The sequence below is a fragment of the Erythrolamprus reginae genome, chromosome 1, assembly GCF_031021105.1.
Source record: "Erythrolamprus reginae isolate rEryReg1 chromosome 1, rEryReg1.hap1, whole genome shotgun sequence".
Taxonomy (NCBI): Eukaryota; Metazoa; Chordata; class Lepidosauria; order Squamata; family Dipsadidae; genus Erythrolamprus; species Erythrolamprus reginae.
The window spans coordinates 145846786-145866529 of record NC_091950.1 but is presented as its reverse complement, the minus strand read 5'-3'; the positions used below and the strand labels follow the sequence as shown (position 1 = coordinate 145866529).

The 19744-nt window shown below is 42.7% G+C and overlaps 1 protein-coding gene across 6 annotated transcripts in view; it reads left to right on the top strand.

Moving 5' to 3' along the window:
- Positions 1–19744, top strand: part of PLEKHG3 (pleckstrin homology and RhoGEF domain containing G3) — an 84919-nt gene that overhangs the window by 24643 nt on the left and 40532 nt on the right. For 5 of the 6 annotated variants that reach the window (XM_070728360.1, XM_070728353.1, XM_070728383.1 and 2 more), the window contains exons 2-3: positions 14776–15143; positions 17881–17981. In XM_070728360.1, coding sequence (XP_070584461.1) covers positions 14868–15143; positions 17881–17981 — 377 coding nt within the window. In that variant the 5' untranslated portion in view covers positions 14776–14867. Of the gene's footprint in view, positions 1–12332; positions 12353–14775; positions 15144–17880; positions 17982–19744 lie in introns of those variants that run through there. The other variant, XM_070728376.1, reaches the window with a different exon arrangement.

Here is a 19744-nt window from a genome sequence, read left to right as displayed (position 1 = left end):
GAAGCAGCATGTGAAGCTAAGCAGAATCACATCAGATACCTGTACAATTTGCACACACACCCCTCCCCAAGGCTGTGTACTCTCTCTCTCCACTTCCCTCTAGATACCAATGATTGCATCTCTAGTGTTTCATCTGTTAAACTACTGAAGTTCGAAGATGACACAAGTGATCGGTCTCATTCTGCCCCAAAGCTAAGATGCTTCTTATACTTTGGTGCATCTTATGTTCTGAAAAATATGGTAATCTAATGTGTGAGCTCCATAAAGAAAAAATATTTATTTATTTATGTATTTATTTGTTAGATTTCTATGCTGCGCTTCTCGAAGCTACTCAGGGCGGCATACAACATTATAAATGCATCAATATATACTGCTCAAAAAAAAAGGGAATACTCAAATAACACATCCTGGATCTGAATGAATCAAATATTCTCATTGAATATTTCATTTGCACAACTATTCCATTTGCACAACAGCATGTGAAATTGACTGTCAGTCAGTGTTGCTTCCTTAAGTAGATAGTTTGATTTCACAGAAGTTTGATTTACTTGAAGTTATATTCTGTTTTTTTAAGCGTTCCCCTTTATTTTTTTGAGCGGTATATAAAATAAATCTAAATTACTTTAAAAGAATTCTACAAAATTACTAAAAGCATTAAAAAACCCATATACAGTCATACACAGTTATACATATTATTAGACTGCAGTAAGATAGGAATACATTGGTACCTCTACTTACAAACACCTCTACTTATGAACTTTTGAAGATAAGAACTGGGTGTTCAAGATTTTTTTGCCTCTTTTCATAAACCGTTTTCCACTTACAAACCCAAGCCTCCGAAACTGTAACCAGAAAAGGCAGGGAGAAGCCTCCGTGGGGCCTCTCTAGAAATCTCCTGGGAGGAAACATGGTCTCCACCCTCCCTGTGGTTTCCCCAATCGCACGCATTATTTGCTTTTACATTGATTCCTATGGGAAAAATTGCTTCTTCTTACAAACTTTTCTACTTAAGAACCTGGTCATGGAACAAATTAAGTTTGTAAGTAGAGGTACCACTGTATCTTGAATATGTTAAGTAGCCTGAAAAATAATGCCTGTGTTTCCCCTGTCCAATCCTATACACACTGACACAGGATGATACTCCTCGCTGTATTGGGCGAGTCCTGCTGATACCAGTGCAGTTGGACCAGGCCACTGCACTGTAGAATTTAAAATTACTTGTGTAGAAGTCTTGGCTCTGTGGTAGGCTTTTGCTCTTGGTATTTTGCCCAGAATGCTCTCTTGACAAAGGCAAGTGATTCCAGCAACTCTTTTTCCCACCTAATTATTTGCTGGTTCTCTTTTGAGTCTCCACAAAGTTGGACAAATAACTATTCAAGCATTCTGAAGTGGCAGGGGGCAATTCTCATGCCCACTTTTACGTGGAAGCAAATGGTTTGAGTTCTATCCCACCTATTCCCCAGGCTCTCCAAATGACATACACAGTGCTCCTGAAGTTTCTTACAAAAAGTCTGTGAAGTAAATTACGTTAGGATGTGAGCTCCGCCAACCTCACCCACTCAACTTCCAGGCTGAGGTCTTTCCGATCTTACTTCTATACATTATTGCTGGAAAGCAGCTAAATTCCACTTCACAATGCAGTGAATTCCTATGCAGACTTATTTGGAGGCAGAACCGATGTATTGGCAAACCGTTTTTGTTGATTCTTAGTCTTGGAACAAATCAATTGAGAAACAGAGCACTTGCTGATAATAGATGTTTGAACAACAACAAAAATGGATTGTAGTAGAAACCACAGTTTCATGCTTTGAAAGGGGGAAGAGGAGGGGGGTAAAAGTGACTCCTTAGGACTTCCATAATCAGAATTCCAAAGTCGAGCAAAGTTTATCTTTGCTGTCACTTCAAAGTCAGACCGCCAAAACGAATTCAGGCAATGGATCTAGAATTTGCAGAGTATTTCTCTGGAAACCATAGTCTTATTTAAGGCCAAAATCCTTCTGGCTGCCTTTAATTTGGACTAAATTTCTAAACGTAAAAATCATGGATCACTTTCACATGAAGGAGTGAAGAAGTTTTTAACGGTGGGAGGATTTTTTTCCCCCCCACCCCCTTCTCTGTTCATGTGGAGAGTCCCCAAAGTGGGGAGGAAGGGGGCTATGGGGGAAAAGCGTTGGAGGGCTAATAATCCCTCCCTGTTTGCAGAGAGAGAGAGGTCCATTCATTCTGTGGGCATCTACACAATCCCATGCCCTTTTCACCCCCTTCTCTGTTCATGTAGAGCAGTGGTTCTCAACCTTTATAATGCCATGACCCCTTAATGTTGTGGTGACCCCCAACCATAAGTCTAGCACCAATTCTCTCAACAGAGCTTTAAGCTGATTGAGAGGACATCCCCGGTATAAATGCCTGATTGGTTGGATTGTAAAAATATGTTCCAAGGCGCCAGAATAGAAGCTTTTAGTTCCTAACAACATGGGGATTTTTCTTTTCCTATGGTCTTAGGCGACCCCTGGGAAATGGTCATTCAACCCCCAAAGGGGTCCCGACCCCCAGGTTGAGAACCACTAATGTAGAAAGTCCCCAAAGTTGGGGAGTGGCCTTTGGGGAAAGAGAGTTGGAGGACTAATGATCCCTCCCTGTTTGCAGAGAGAGAGAGAGGTCCGTTCATGCTCTGGGCATCTAGACAATCCCATGCCTTTTTCACCCCCTCCTCTGTTCATATGGAGGGTCCCCAAAGTGGGGGGAGTGACCTTTGGGAGCTCTTTCACACCCACAAACGCACACCCTCGCACACACACCAGTTCATCAGCCTCCACGCATCATAAAAATTCCACAGATCACCATGATGACCAGGTCATAAAGGGCCCCCAGACAGCAACCAGCCTTCACTTCTGTCCTTTGCTAAGAGGATGCTACCTAGCTTTCTCTCCCACCCCTCTTTTGTGAGGACTGCTCTGATTGGCTTCCCAAATTAGCTTTTTAAGGATTAGCTTGTTGTGAGGCAGGGGGTTCCATCAGCCAGTTTAGCAGCCCAGAAATTTGACCAGAAGACCAATTCTCCTGCTTGAGAAGGGGGTCTCTATGATTCTGTATCAGCCTCCTGCTTGAGAAGGGGGTCAGACTAGAACTGGTGTGTGTTCGTGTGTTTGTGTGTGTGTATGAAAGCTCCCAAAGCCCCCTCCCCCTACTTTTGGGGACCCTCAAGATTAACTGGTGTGTGTGGGGGGGGAGGTTGTTTGTGGATGTGAAAGAGCTCCCAAAGGCCACTCCCCCCCACTTTGGGGTCTCACAACATGAACAGAGGAGGGGGTGAAAAAGGCATGGGATTGTCTAGATGCCCAGAGCATGAACGGACCTCTTTCTCTGTGCCAACAGGGAAGGATCATTACCCCTCCAACTCTTTTTCCCCCAAAGGCCGCCCTCCCCCACTTTGGAGACCCACAACATGAACAGAGGAGGGGGTGAAAAAGGCATGGGATCGTCTAGATGCCCAGAGCATGAACGGACCTCTCTCTCTCTCTGCCAACAGGGAAGGATCATTACCCCTCCAACTCTTTTTCCCCCAAAGGCCGCTCCCCCCCCACTTTGGAGACACACAACATGAACAGAGGAGGGGGTGAAAAAGGCATGGGATCGTCTAGATGCCCAGAGCATGAACGGACCTCTCTCTCTCTCTCTGCCAACAGGGAAGGAGGCGAACTGTCCCATTCTTTCCTTCCCAAAGTAGTATTTTGTTAGGACCGGTCTGATTGGATGGTGGCGAAGTGTCCCATGTGGCCCAAAGGCTGTGGCTGAATGTGTTTTTTTGTGACGCAAGGGCTGGGGCGAATAGTTAGGGGCCTTTTGGCGAGGGAGATAATGCAATGGCCTATCATCAGAGAGCAACAGCTGCAGAAGAAAGAGCTTCGTCTAATTGGCAGAGGCAAAAAGTCCCATTCCCCAGGCAGGGAGTGATACTGCACCCAGAGCCGCAGTTGTTGCAGTTGGCACTTGAGTGGGATATCCACCGAGTAATTCACACAATCCAGGCGGCACTTGAGTGGGATATCCACCGAGTAATTCACACAATCCAGGCCTCCAGGCAGGCATCGGTGACATATTTTTATGACTCTACATGGACTGCCTGCTCCCGATAGTGGGCAGGGAAGAGCATTGATCTCATGCAGGCAGCTATTAGAACAATTTTTTTGCAGGAGGGACTGCAACACCCAACACTCTCCATAGGCAGGCTGTGACCTTGTCTGTAGTGCTGCCTGGGGAGGGAGGTCACCCTCTTAGCCAACACCTCAGAGTCCGAAGTTTCCTGCTAGGAACAGTTAACCTCCCTCCTCCCATAGTGCACTACTACCCTTCTTGGGACCTTTCCTTGGTCTTATAGGTGCTCATGGATCCCCTCTTTGAATCTATCAGCCTCCACCTTCTGACCCTCAAGATTGTGTTTCTGGTGGCGATTTGGCTGCCTTGTCCGTATGGGAGGAACTTTGTATCTGGCTGGATCCTTTCTTCCCAAGGTTAACCCCTGGTTTCAATGGGTCCAGGAGGTTATTTTGCCTGACTTCTGTCTCAGGGTATCCCAGCCCCGAGAGAGACATTGGATGTTAGGAGGGCCCTCCACAGGTGCATCAAATGGACCAAAGACTTCCAACGGATGGAAGCGTTTTTCATTTCTTTCCAACCATCAACCATGGAAGGTGTCCACCCTCTACCATAGGGCATTGGCCGAAGGCTTGCCTAGCTACCACTTATAGCCAAAGGGCCATTCCCATTCTGGGTCAAATTACGACACTCTACTAGGAGTGCCACCACTACTGCCGCCTGACCCACTCAGGCTCCTATACTAGACATGTGCAGAGATGCCACCTGATCTTCCCCTTCCCCCTTCGTTCGCCACTGGTTCCTACCTGATAACGTTACTTTTCGGTCCTTGGCAGGAGTAGTCACTCCCTCCCTTAGAGAGCATCTGGGCTCAGTTCCAGGGTGGCAATTTCTCTTTTTTAGGTACTTACTTTGGGTCTCTTCATTGCAAAAATTGAACAACCCAGGCAAATAATAACAATAACAATAATAATTATTATTATTATTAGATTTGTATGCCGCCCCTCTCCGAATACTCGGGGTGGCTCACAACATTAACGGCAATACAATACAATACAAATCTAATGTTAAAAAAATTAAAAACAAATGTAAAATACGTTATCATAAAAAACTTGGAGAAGGATGACCTATAAATCAAATTAATTAATTGATTGATTGATTGATAGATAGATAGATACATACATACATACATACATACATACATACACACGTATACACATACATAATAAATTTGATACAATCTCAGTCTCCAGGCAGATGGAAGTTGACACTCACAAGTGACTACTCCTGCCAAGGACCGAAAAGGATATACTGTATTAGGTAGGATATACAGTGATACCTCGTCTTACAAACGCCTCGTCATACAAACTTTTCGAGATCCAAACCCGGGGTTTAAGATTTTTTTGCCTCTTCTTACAAACTATTTTCACCTTACACACCCACCGCCACCGCTTGGATGCCCCGCCTCCGGACTTCCGTTGCCAGCAAAGCACCCGTTTTTGCACTGCTGGGATTCCCCTGAGGCTCCCCTCCATGGGAAACCCCACCTCCGGACTTCCATGTTTTTGTGATGCTGCAGGGGAATCCCAGCAGGTGAATCCCAGCAGTGCAAAACGGGTGCTTTTCTGGCAATAGAAGTCCGGAGGTGGGGTTTCCCATGGAGGGGAGCCTCAGGGGAATCCCAGCAGCACAAAAATGGGCACTTCGGCTGGCACAAGGGGTGAATTTTGGGCTTGCACGCATTAATTGCTTTTCCATTGATTCCTATGGGAAACATTGTTTCGTCTTACAAACTTTTCACCTTAAGAACTTCGTCCCGGAACCAATTAAGTTTGTAAGACGAGGTATCACTGTATTAGGTAGGATATATTCATTTTCCTTCCCGCAAAAAAAGCAGACGGAGCAAATGTAAGAATGGGAATGGGACGCAATTGGTTTCAGCACGTTCCTGTTGGCCACTAGGAAGAAATATTCTTAGTTCCATGAAAGAACAGACTGGAGCATGGGATATGGGATATGATATATGGTGCGGTCAGATGAAACTGCTGCCGAGAGAAAGTAGGGCGAGGTCAGTGGTTGTGTAGGCATGATCTCAGCATAGCGGAAATAGGATGACTGGCAGCTGGGGCTCGGCTCTCTTTTTTGCACTTCCTAATCAGTAAAAGTACACAGGATATGTGTGATCATACAAGGGTGATTCCCACAGACGGGTTATTCTTGTGGATCTCCAGAAAGCATCAACATCACTTAATAGTAAAAGGCCCACAGAGGTGAACTAGTTACTTCCTGTGGAGTGTTTTTTTTCCCTTATCACATTAGTAAAAATGAAACCCAAAAGTGAAATAATTTTTGCAACATAATGGCTTTTACCATTTAGTTCAATTCATCAACTTGTTGAATCGGATGTTAGTGGAAGTTCATAGGCAAGGTGTGATAGAAAATGAAACCTGCTTTCTATTGAGAATTTTATTTTCTGGAAAAGTGTGTGAAGTCGAAATAGGAATAAAAAGCTTTTTATTTTTCTGAGGAGGGTTTCCATTTATTTATAAGTGTGCAGTGATATTTCATTTGTGTTAAGTTCTGAAGACTTATATGAAGTTTCAGTAACTACCCTCCATCCCACCTAGATTATCTTTAAGTCCCATGTGCCACCAATTTGAAACAATTGCTTTCAGGCAGAGATGGGGAACTACGGCCCCTTTAACACTAGTGAACTTTGACTTCCATGGCTGGCTCAGGAATTCTGAGAGTTGAAGTCCACAAGTCATAAAAGGGCCTTAGTTCCCCACTTTTGCTTTAAGGTTGTTAAGGAGTATGCAGAGTGATTCCTGAGTTATCAAGGATATACAGTACATGCACAAAGGAATCGTGGAATCGTCTGACGGGCCCCAGGGGAAGAGCCTTCTCTGTGGCGGCCCCGGCCTTCTGGAATCAACTCCCCCCGGAGATTAGAACTGCTCCCACCCTCCTTGTCTTCCATAAACTACTTAAGACCCACCTATACCGCCAGGCATGGGGGATTTGAGACACCTTTCCCCCAGGCTTATTATAATTTATGTTTGGTATGTATGTGCTGTTTGGTTTTTAATTATGATAGGGTTTTTAGTTTTTTTTAATATTAGATTTGTGCCTGTATAATACTGTTTTTATCGTGTTGTGAGCCACCCCGAGTCTTCGGAAAGGGGCGGCATACAAATCTAATAAATTATTATTATTATTATTATTATTATTATTATTATCATTATTATCATTATTATCATTATTATCATTATTATTATTATTATTATTATCATCATCCTAGCAGGTATCCAGTAGATAGTCAGGAAATATGAGTAATGGTTCAGTCATACAAAGCAAATACATTAAAGTGTATAAAGTAGTATTTACTTTAGCAAATACCGTAGCCAAGTTAAACAGTCCAGTCATACACAGTCAAATCAGTCAATAACTCTCAGTATACTAACAATACTACAAGCCTTACCCGTACAGCTTACAAATACATAAACTAGCATCGAACACACAATTACTTACTATAGCAATCAGCAGTACCAAACAGAGAAATAACAGAAATAACAGAGAGAGAGAATAACACTTCTGGCTCCCTTTTATGGTAATCTGCAACACTAACTCTTAAAGCTATAGTGCTTCAATACATACAAGCATTCATTGTTAGTTTGTTTATATATTGTCACACCCAACTGTTATGTACATAGTACAGTGGTACCTCTGCTTAAGAATGCCTCTAATTAAGAAATTTTCTAGATAAGAACCAGGTGTTGAAGATTTTTTTGCCTCTACTTAAGAACCATTTTCTACTTAAGAACCCAAGCCCGGAAAAATTTCCCAGGAGATTTGAGAGCGGCTCGAAGGCCCGGTCAGTTTCCTGCCATTCCCCCTTTAATCCCGGCCCTATGGGCTGCCAGAGGAGCCTTTTGGTGATGCTTAAGGAAGCTTTGGCAGTCCAGAGCGAACAAAGCATTTTCTTTTCTCTGGGCGCTTGGACAGAGAGAATAAACCTCTGCCAGCACCCAGAGAAAAGAAACGCTCCCTTCGCTCTGGGCAGCCGAGGAGTCACCAGAGGGAAGGAAAGACGCTGGCTACAAAGCAAGCCAGTGAGAGGAGAGGGGAGCCCTTCAGCATGGGAAGGAAGATGCAGCAGGTAGCAGCAGCAGCAGCCAGTGTATGGGAGGCAGTGTATGGGAGGTAGCCTCGCGCCAGGTGTACGGGAGGCATGTGCTCCTCCTCGTCACCTCAGAGTCCCTCTTTTTTTTTTTGTCTTAAAGTTTTGGATTTTTTTGATTCCCCTCACCTCACCTTCTTCCTTCGGCAGCGACTCTCCTCCTCTTCTTCCTCCTCCTCCTCCCACCCAAATTCCGAGCTTTTATTTCTTTCCTAATGGGTTTGCACGCATTATTTGCTTTTACATTGATTCCTATGGGAAAAATTGCTTCTAGTTAAGAACGTTTCTACTTAAGAACCTGGTCACGGAACGAATTAAGTTCTTAAGTAGAGGCACCACTGTACTAACAAAGGTGTTATTTTTCAGTTGAAATACCTAACACTATACATAATTGTATAATCATGGTTTTCTTTTCATGATATATCTGAAATATTCTGGCTGTGCTGGTTGTTATAAAAAGAATTACAGTTTGAAATACATTCTGATCCGTGGAAGTTGCATCATTATTGAATGCAAACTAGATTTAAAACAACAGCTTTTTGTGGTCCATGTGATTGTAGGAGCAGCAAACACCTATGTTAAAACTAAAGAAACTTAGAAGAGATTTTGTAAAATTAATTTATCCATAGAATTGATGACTTGAACTTTGAAGAACTCAAATGCCCCTGGAAGTTGTTTATTTATCATATTTAGAGACTGGCCATCTTTAATTGCCCAGAATGAGCAATTCTGGATGGTTAAATTCTGCTTCTGAGTGACTGACTGACTAACTAACTAAGTAACTAACTAACTAACTAACTAAATGAATGAATGAATGAATGAATAAATAAATAAATAAATATTTCTGCTTTTTTTTTTTTTTTGCTGCCACCAATAATTCTGCACCATCATCTCATCTGTTTTTCTATCTCAGCTTGTGCTGTCCTAACTGGTTGTTGTTTTTTCTGGCAGCATCAAGTTTTAGGGTTTCTGACTACAGTATTGTGATAAAATTTGTATGGTATTGTTAGACTCAATCTTGTTATATTTATGCCTTGTATATGTGAACACACATTTCTTCTTGATAGCATCATGGATGGATGGAAGGATGGATATATGTATGTATGTATGTATGTATGTATGTATGTATGTATGTATGTATGTACAGTACAGTATTTATTTCCTATCTTTATTTTGCTTACAAATAACCCAAGATAGTGAACATATCCAGCATCTTCCTCTTTCTGTTTTCCCCACAACAACAACAACAAACAGGCATGGAAGGTTGAGCTGAGAGTGAGTAACTGGCCCAAAATCACCCATCTGACTTTCATGGTGAAGGTGGGACTGGAATTTAGAATCTCCCATTTTCTAGCCTGATGCCTTAACCCAGTGGTTCTCAACCTTTCTAATGCTGTGACCCCTTAATACAGTTCTTCCCCCAACGATAAGTCTAGCACCAATTCTCCCAATAGAGCTTTAAGCTGATTGGCAGGAAGGTCAGAGGACGCCCCCACTGTAAATGCCTGATTGGTCGGATTGTAAAAATATATTCCAAGGCGCCAGAATAGAAACTTTAGTTCCTAACACCATGGGAAATTTCTTTTCCCATGGTCTTAGGCGACCCCTGTGAAACGGCCGTTTGACCCCCCAAAGGGGTCTGACCCCCAGGCTGAGAACCACTGCCTTAACCATTAGACCAATCCTTGCTTGCTTTTCGGAAGGAGGAATATGATTACTCGTAACCAAATCTAATGAAATCAGTATAACCCCAAATTATAGTGTGAATCAGATTTACCTAAAATGGTCACCTAACATCAAAAACATCATCAAAAAAGCACAACAAAGAATGTTCTTTCTGCGCCAGCTCAGGAAGCTCAAACTGCCCAAGGAGCTGCTGATACAGTTCTACAGAGGAATCATTGAGTCTGTCATCTGCACCTCTATAATTGTCTGTTTTGGTGCTGCAACCCAACAGGACCGACACAGACTTCAGAGGATAATCAGAACTGCAGAAAAAACAATTGCTACCAACCTGCCTTCCGTTGAGGACCTGTATACTGCACGAGTCAAAAAGAGGGCGGGGAAAATATTTACTGACCCCTCACATCCTGGACACAAATTGTTTCAACTCCTACCCTCAAAACGTCGCTACAGAGCACTGCACACCAAGACAACTAGACATAAGAACAGTTTTTTCGGAACGCCATCACTCTATTAAACAAATAATTCCCTCAACACTGTCAGACTTTCTACTAAATCTGCACCTCTATTCTACTAGTTTTTCTCACCATTCCTTTCACCCATTTCCTCCCATGTTGACTGTATGACTGTAACTTATTGCTTATATCCTAAGATTTTTATTAATATTGCTTCTTCATTGCTTATTTGACCCCTATGACAATCATTAAGTGTTGTACCACATGATTCTTGACAAATGTATCTTTTATTTTATGTACGCTGAGAGCATATGCACCAAGACAAATTCCTTGTGTGTCCAATCACACTTGGCCAATAAAAATTCTATTCTATTCTATTCTAAGAGGCATTTTTTGACACGGGGCATGTTGCATATTAGGCTAAGAAGTTGGTTTTAATGATTACATTGTGTAACACTGCATTTGGAAATTAGTAGGTTCCATCAAGTCCAGATTCACCACAATAGTGTCCTAGCACATCACACCTGTGTGCAAACATGTTTGCTGATTCTTCCCTTTCTTTCAGAAACAACTTTCCCTACCTCTGGTATCCTTCGGGTTTGTTGCAATTGGTTTTTGTAATTCTGAGTGTGGCAATCCAAAGGATAATATATAAGCTTATAATACCAAGCCTGCCTTAGACACATGCACAGGAATCTTAGCTGCTTCTAATTGTGTGTGAAATTCTTTCCCTGCTAGTAACCTGTGTGTGAATTTTTCCAGACACGGTGATTAGGACAAGAGATTTCTTGCAATCTTTGTGCAGATTGGCACATTGTGGAACAATGGGAAATCAAGCAAGCTTTGAGAATTCAAAGTTAAACAAACAAACAAAAATCTAAGATAACAGGGTCTTCTGTTTAGAGAAAGGCATCCTTTCTCTAAACAGGTTCTGTAGTTAGTAAATGAATAGACTTTATAAGTCATTCTTGTTATCAGTAGGAATGAACAAACTCTTTCACTCTGTTTCACTTTCTGATGTTTCATAAACAGACTGAAACAGATTATTTTGTTTATCTTGTGACATTTAGTAGCAAACATTTGATAGCTTTGCACTCTATTTTTGGCTAAGTCAAAATGAGTACAGGAATTAAGATAAGCGTGGAAAATATACAATTCAATTTTAGGAGACTTTGGAAAAGCAGCCATCTTCAAAGAGTTCCCGAGGAGTCACTGGGGATTTTGCTTGTGATGAATGGCTTCATTCACATATACAGTGTTCCCTCGATTTTCGTGGGTTTGAATTTCGCAAAACGTCTATACCACGGTTTTTCAAAAATATTAATTAAAAAATACTTTGCGTTTTTTCCCCCTATACCACAGTTTTTCCGGCCCAAACTTTCAGCCGCCTTTAATAAATATTTTTTTTAATAAACTTTAATAAATAAACATGGTGAGTAATAATATAAATGGTTGCTAAGGGAATGGGAAATGGTAGCCAAAAATAGTGTATTTACTTCCGCATCTCTACTTCGAGGAAATTCGACTTTCGCGGGCGGCCTCGGAACGCATCCCCCGCGAAAATTGAGGGAACACTGTACTCATGGCCCCCAGGCCACTTGAGAGGTGGAGGAAATCCATAATTAGTGTAGGTTCTACTTAAATGGCTTGAATGTAATTCTGGGTATTTTCTGACCAGAACAGCCAACCATCCTTTTTTTCTTCCTATGTTTGTAGGGAAAGGGGGAAAAAGTGTGTGTCTTGGTCAAAGTCCTTCATGAAGAATAGTATGCCAGTTTTGAGGTGTGGTGCTTATCTAGAGAGTGGGGAAGTGACATCAAAAGGCTCCACACCTTCATTTACCATCTACAGTTTCACTCACCATCCACAGTCTGGCTGAGTTGATGAGTGATGCTGACCTGAAAAGAGACGAATATCCTGGAGAGCCTTCCAGTATTTGGTGAGCATGGGATGGGTTTTTCTGTAAGGAAGCAAGGTAATTTTCAAACAAAGGCCCAGAAGAATGTTGAGATGTTGATTTTGAGGCAAAGAAAAAAATCTTCTTGTGGAAACAGGAATGAAATGGGGGGGGGGAGATGAGAGAGAGAGAGGTAATTGCAGTTGATTGTATATGGTTTCTATACACAAAGACCTGTTGCCACTTGTTTGCCTGCCTGCTAAACCTCTTAAGGGTTTGGTACAGAACATACGGCATGGCAGGACATGTATCAGTACTGTGGAGAAAATGTGTTTGGGGTGTGAAATGCTGAGTTCCATTTCAGGTGGTGAGCTTTTTCCAGACTGGCTGGAGATGAGGGAGTTGCAATCCAGCAGAAGGCTGATGAAGGAAATGTTAACAGGGGATTGGGATTAGAAAAGGCTCCAGATAGGTTTCATTAGCGGCTGGCTCACTTTTTGGTTCTGAGACTGTGTTGACAATTCTGTTGTCTGCTTCATGTGAGATTTATGATCAAAGACCAACCCATTTCAATAATTTTCATTTTAACAAAGGCAGCGTGTGATTGTGATGGTAAGCATGTTTTAATGAGTCTTCGGAGAGGGGCGGTATACAAATCTAATAAATAATAATAATAATAATAATAATAATACAACATCTGGGTTATTCAGATAGATTCCTAAGATTTTTCCCCCCTGGGGCAGATGGAAATAAGGGAAATAATTATTTAATAAATGGTCTGAAGAAATTAGACATGTAATCTTTCCCTGTGCAACTATCTTTTAACAGTAGGCTAGATCATTAACGTATATGTGATGGTTCGGACTGTAACTAGTATTTCTTGTGTATGTGATAACAGCAGTTTCAATCACTCTTAGGATCTGTGTTTGTGTAGGAAGCCAGCAGAGCAGGCAACCTCTTTTTTCCCCATTATTAGCCTGTTGTTTACCAATTTATTTATTTATTTGATTTTTATGCCGCCCTTCTCCTTAGACTCGGGGCGCCTTACAACATGTTAGCAATAGCACTTTTTAACAGAGCCAGCATATTGCCCCCACAATCTGGGTCCTCAATTTTACCCATCTCGGAAGGATGGAAGGCTGAGTCAACCTTGAGCCGGTGATGAGATTTGAACCGCTGACCTTCAGATCTACAGTCAGCTTCAGTGGCCTGCAGTACAGCACTCTACCTGCTGCGCCACACCGGCTCTTCTCATATGGACGGAGAACCCTAATCTAGAGGTCACTAATGCCCATTGATTGAAAAACAAATAGCTCCTTGGTTATAGAGGTAGTCCTTCAGTTACAACCGCAATTGAGGCCAAAATTTATGTTGCTGAGTGAAATAGATAATCGTCCCAGGTTTCTACATTGGGCTGAAATGGAGTGAATGAAGGCAGCAGTGATGGGCTCCTACGGGAACGGTCAGAAACGCAGTTCCGGTAGCAAAATTTGGAGCTCCATCCCAGAGCACCCAATTTGCACTGAAAGATGTTGAAACAAAATGCATAAGCTACGCCCACAGTGTGGTAGGTAGCAAAAATTTTGGTAGCCCATCACTGAGCATAGCCATCTTGAAAAGGATGGTGGTAGTGATAATAGCAGTGTGGGTGACGTCTCGTCAACCCAAAGTAATTTACAAGAAATTGTGGGTGACGCAGCGGTGTGGGTGACATCTGGTCAACCCGAACACGAAGGAGAGGAGTGGCTTAGCTCAGAGTGACCAGCTCAGGCAGTGCACCTGAAGTAGGAAAAGGGGCACCTTGCAGCAGCAGTGGCAGTGATAGCGAAGGCTTTGGCACTCAACTCCTCGTCGCCAGTGTTAAATAGCTAAAAAAGGACTCAAACTGGCTGTCAGACAAGCAGGAACCTTTATTCAGCACCAAACATCTGTGACAGCAACTAGCAACAACCGTGAGGCTTGACAGCTCCCTTTTATAGGGAAGGTGTCAAGCCCTGAACCAATAGGAACTTTCCATTCTCCCGCATTCAGGCTGCTTGCGCTTCAACCAATTAGGTTTGGCGTGGTCTTGAATCGAGGACGAATGCAGTCGTAGGTCAAGGACTTGGGGAGTTGTGCCGTGGATTCAACACATTTGTTGTGAATTTGCCCCTTTTTACGACTTTTCTTTGCCACAGTTGTTAAGTGACATCATTGCATTTGTTAAGTTAGTAACGTGATTGTGAAGTGAATCGGGATTCCTCATTCTGGTTGTTAGAAGGTTGCAAAAGCTGATCCCATGACCCCAGGACACTGCAATGGCTGCAAGTGTGAAAAATAGACATAAGTCACTTTTTTTCCAGTGTCGTAACTTTGAATGGTCACTAAATGAGCTGTTGTAAGTCGAGGACTACCTTCATAACTACTGCATCTTGAGGTTCAGAGGAACATTGCACAGTTTTAAAATAAGATTTTTCTTTCCTCAGACAGTTCCAGGTTCTTGGATGCCCCCTATGCTGGCAGAGATGAGGGAGACGCAATCTCTACTGCCCTGAGCAGGAACATCTCAGAATATTCAATGAGGCAGCTGCCTGCAACTTTAACCAATGCTCCCTCTATTTTGGGTGACTGGAAGAACATGGCGGAAACCCCTTTGGATGCTCCTTCGCTCCTGAAAACTGGGATGCTGAACAATGCCAACAACAATGCCTCCTCAGGGCCCTGGAGAAGCCTGCGGAGCCCTTCCCTTTCTGCTTCTGCCTCTCATTCCAAACTAAGCTATCTAGAGCGGGTTCTCTTGGAGATTGTGGAATCCGAACGCACGTATGTGCAGGATTTACGAACCATCATAGAGGTTAGTGCGTTTGACGTGCCAGTTGGGCTCTTTATAGCACTTCACTGCTATCTATCTATCTATCTATCTATCTATCTATCTATCTATCTATCTATCTATCTATCTATCTATTTTGTATGCCACCCCTCTCCGCAGACTCGGGGCGGCTCACAACAGCAACAGAAAACAATATATACAGTGCTCCCTCGATTTTCGTGGGTTCGAACTTCGCGAAAAGTCTATGCCACGGTTTTTCAAAAATATTAATTAAAAAATACTTCGTGGATTTTTTCCCTATACAGTGATCCCTCGATTATCGCAAGGGTTCCGTTCCAAGACCCCTCGCGATAATCGATTTTTCGCGATGTAGGGTTGCGGAAGTAAAAACACCATCTGCGCATGCGCGCCCTTTTTCCATGGCCGCGCATGCGCAGATGGTGGAGTTTGCGTGAGCGGCGGGGAAACCCCGATCTTCATCTGCTCGCTGCTGCTGCGGCCGCCCAGCAGCTGATCTGCTAGGCGGCAGCAGCGAGGAGCCGAATCGGGCTTTCCCCTTTGTGTGGGCGGCGGGGAAACCCCGATCTTCGTCTGCTTGCTGCTGCTGCAGCAGCAGCGAGCAGACGAAGATCGGGGTTTCCCCGCCGCCCACGCAAAGGGGAAACCCCGGCTCCTCGCTGATGCCCCCGCTCGCCCGCCCGCCGCCCGCCAGCAAGAGGGGGAGATATAGAGAAAGGGATCACTGTACCACGGTTTTTCCCACCCGATGACGTCATATATCATTGCCAAACTTTCATCTGCCTTTAATAAATATTTTTTTTAATAAACTTTAATAAATAAACATGGTGAGTAATAATCTGAATGGTTGCTAAGGGAATGGAAAATTGCAATTTAGGGGTTTAAAGTGTTATGGGAAGGCTTATGATACTCTTCATAGCCAAAAATAGTGTATTTACTTTCGCATCTCTACTTTGCGGAAATTCAACTTTCGCGGGCGGTCTCGGAACGCATCCCCCGCGAAAAGCGAGGGAACACTGTAATACAAATTCAATAATTAGAAAGCTAAAAACCCATAATTTTAAAAAATAAGCACACAACATACCATACATAAACAGTATAAGCCTGGGGAAGATATATCAGTTCCCCCATGCCTGACGGCAGAGGTGGGTTTTAAGGAGTTTGCAAAAGGTGAAGATGCCTTAAGGTCCTCCCTTCATTGAATTTTTGCCACTGAAGTCTTCCTCTAACCAAGGGAAGAACCTGATTATCAAGACCAGGGGTCAGCAACACACGGCTCTGGAGCCGCATGTGGCTCTTTCGCACCTCTGCGGCGGCTCCCTGTCACCAGTTGGCTCCAGAATTGATAGGGCTTTTGGTTAGGACAGGTAGAGGAAAAAAAGATGCTGCACTAGGAGGAGACTCTATGGTGGGAGAACCGGACTTCTGGTCGGCAGAGGAAAAAGGCGTCCTGCTAGGAGGAGACTCTATGGCAGGGGAAATGGGCTTCCGGTTGGCTCCAGAATTGAACAGGGGGGTTCAGGTTAGGACCTTTGTGGCTTTTTGAGTGTTTAAGGTTGTTGACCCCTGGTCTACAGTGGAAGCTGGGAAGAGCTGTAGATCTTTAAGTTACTTTTTTTTCAGTTTAGAGGTATCCCTACTATGTCTCTGGGTAGTGCCTTTTATGCTTCCTATCAGCCATGGATTTCACTGCCTCCTTTCTACATAGGAATATAGTCTTGACCATTTTCCCCACACAGTTTCATGGAGGATCTTTTGCCTGTCATGTCAGATTATGTGAAAGTGATACATTGTGGGTCAGAGAATCCTTATGATTTACTTAGTTGCCCCAGTGATTTTCCTGCTAATCTGCTATCAGGAATCTACTGTATATATATAAAAAAGCCAAATGCCGCTCAAATATCATCAAAATCACCAGAACTGTAAAGCCTACAAACTTGAAACTTGGCATGTGTATTCCTCTTGGCTTCTAGGTGCTCGCTAAAAGAGGATTTTTCTTGAAATGATCATTAGATCATTAGTTATTTCTTATATTATTATTAACATGATCTGATGGACTTCTAAAGAGTTAGATGTTCTATTCTCCCTCCCCACCTGAAAAGAACTCTGTTCCAAATCTGACCTGTGGCTGGGAGTTTAGACATTGCTCCATGCTAAGGAGTTAGACATTCTACTCTACCTTCCCACCTGAAAGGGAAAGAAGGAGATAAGATAGGAGAGGATCAATGCCTGAGGGAGAAAAGGGGATAAGATAGGAGACACTTCTGTGGAGCAAGCCTGAAAGAGAGAAAGGGATAGGAGAGGATCAATGGGGACAGCCTGAGGGAGAAAAGGGGATAAGATAGGAGACACTTCTGTAGGGCAAGCCTGAGGGAGAGAATGGGGAGAGGAGAGGCTTCTGTGAGGCAAGCCTGAGGGAGAGAAGGGGTTCAAACTTTAGCTATCAATTTGTCAAGTCCGATCACCTAGTTTTGTAGTGAAACATGGGATTCCAGGTCCAGTACTATATAAAAAGGAAATGGCTTCTTGATAGATTGTGTCTGGGCAGAGTGAAAGCATGAAAAATTGTCCAATGGGAGCTATGGTCAAGGGAAGATAGTTTCTCTCCTCAGGGCACTGATTAGGGTACCTGACAGGTTGTGGCACAATTCCCACAATTCTAGGTTAGAACCTATGGTGGTCTGCCCTGTTTTCTTGCTTCCTGGCTTCATGGTGATGCTTATGACATAATGTGACTTTTCAGAATTACTTGGGGAAGATCATAGACACTCAGGAGCTCTTGTTGCGGCCCGAACAAGTCAGCGCACTCTTTGGGAACATTGAAGACATCTACGAGCTGAACAGGTGAGTAATAGCACATAGTCTTTAAAGCTTCTCTGCCATTTCAAATGTTGCTCCCTTTATACACTTCCCTTATAAAGGTTCTGTCCTCTCTGAAATATAAAGCATGGCAGGAAAAAAGCTATTCCCGTAAAGCTCTGTACCACCACTTCAACCTATCCAACTAAGGCGAGTAGGCAAAGTTGGCTCTTCTATGACATGTGGACTTCAACTCCCAGAATTCCTGAGCTAGCATGATTGGCTCAGGAATTCTGGGAGTTGAAGTCCACAAGTCATATCCCTGAACTAAGATAGCCTTGGGTGATGCAACAAGTTATTGCCTTCAGCTACTCCTTGCTGTCACTGATTTAGGTTTCTCACTTTCCACCAGATTTAAAAAAAATCAAAGGCCTAGGAAGGAAAATGATTCCCCCTTTTGATTGACTAAACAATAGCACCCTAAATCCAGTGTTTGTTCGTGACTGGATCAAGGTCTAGGGTTGTCAACATGTCCAAGTTCATTTCCTACAGCAGATCTATATATTTGCTGTCCCTTCCCTAATTTTTCTTTGTCCACATAACTATGAATTTTATGATCTTTAAAAAATATGTTTTATTCCCAGTATGAATTAAGTCCTTAAATGTCTTGTAATCAGATTACCTGAAAGACTGCCTTCTCCCTTCTATCCTTACTACAATCTTACATTTTCTTGGGTGATCGGGCTTTGACGATTCCGAATAAAACACTGGAGAGTAATATGATAAATCCATGCAAAGAGAAATGATGCTTCCTTTCACTTTGGCTTATTAGAAGTAAAAGCCAAGCTAGACGTTCTACCTACACCCTACACCCACGAATCAATCAGTTTGGTTTGGTTTGTTTTTAACCTGAAAAGAAGAGGAAGGACTATGCTACAGTCTTCAATTAGAAGTCTATACAGATTTAGTCACCCCATTTTTGTCAAGGGCCATACTGAAGATCATTGAGTCTGTCATGTTCCCAGCTCAGAATCAGACCCTATTGAGAACTCTGGTTACTGATCTGTTCTCATGGAACAGATTTATATTTGCAGATTGTTTCATTAAATCTGTTCCCATGTTTTTACATCTTACTTGGGTTGTAATACCTAAAGGATATTCACCCTGGCATATTCACTTGTATCTAGGATTGCTTGTTTCTTTCTGGATAGTGCATAAGCTGCTATTATTTCTTTTAAATGTTTAAAAGGTGCATTCTCTTTGGAGAACCATAGATGCTCCATTATTTATCTTTCTCATTGGCTATTTAAAAACACAGCTGCCTTGTTATATGTGTAGTTTCCAAGAAAAAGTACCATGGTATGGTTTGCATATTATGGTGAACCTGAAAACATGGCTTAGTATAATAGCAATAGCATTAATAATAATAATTTATTAGATTTGTATGCCGCCCCTCTCCGAAGACTCAATAGCAATAGTCACCCCGAGTCTTCGGAGAAGGGCGGCATACAAATCTAATAAATAAATAAATAAATTTAGACTTATATACCGCTTCACAGTGCTTTATAGCCCTCTCTGAGGAGTTTACAGAGATCTGCCAAGCTGCCGCGATAGGTGAAATCCGCGATGGGGAATTTATCGACTGATAGTACTTATTTAGGTATTTATATTGTAATTGTTTGGTAAGTTTTCATTGTTTTAAGTGTTTATAAACCCTTCCCACACAGTATTTATTTTAGATACAGTATTTAAATACAGTATTTACAATTTTAGGTTTTTTTTTTTTTTTTAAAACCTGCCGATCGAGT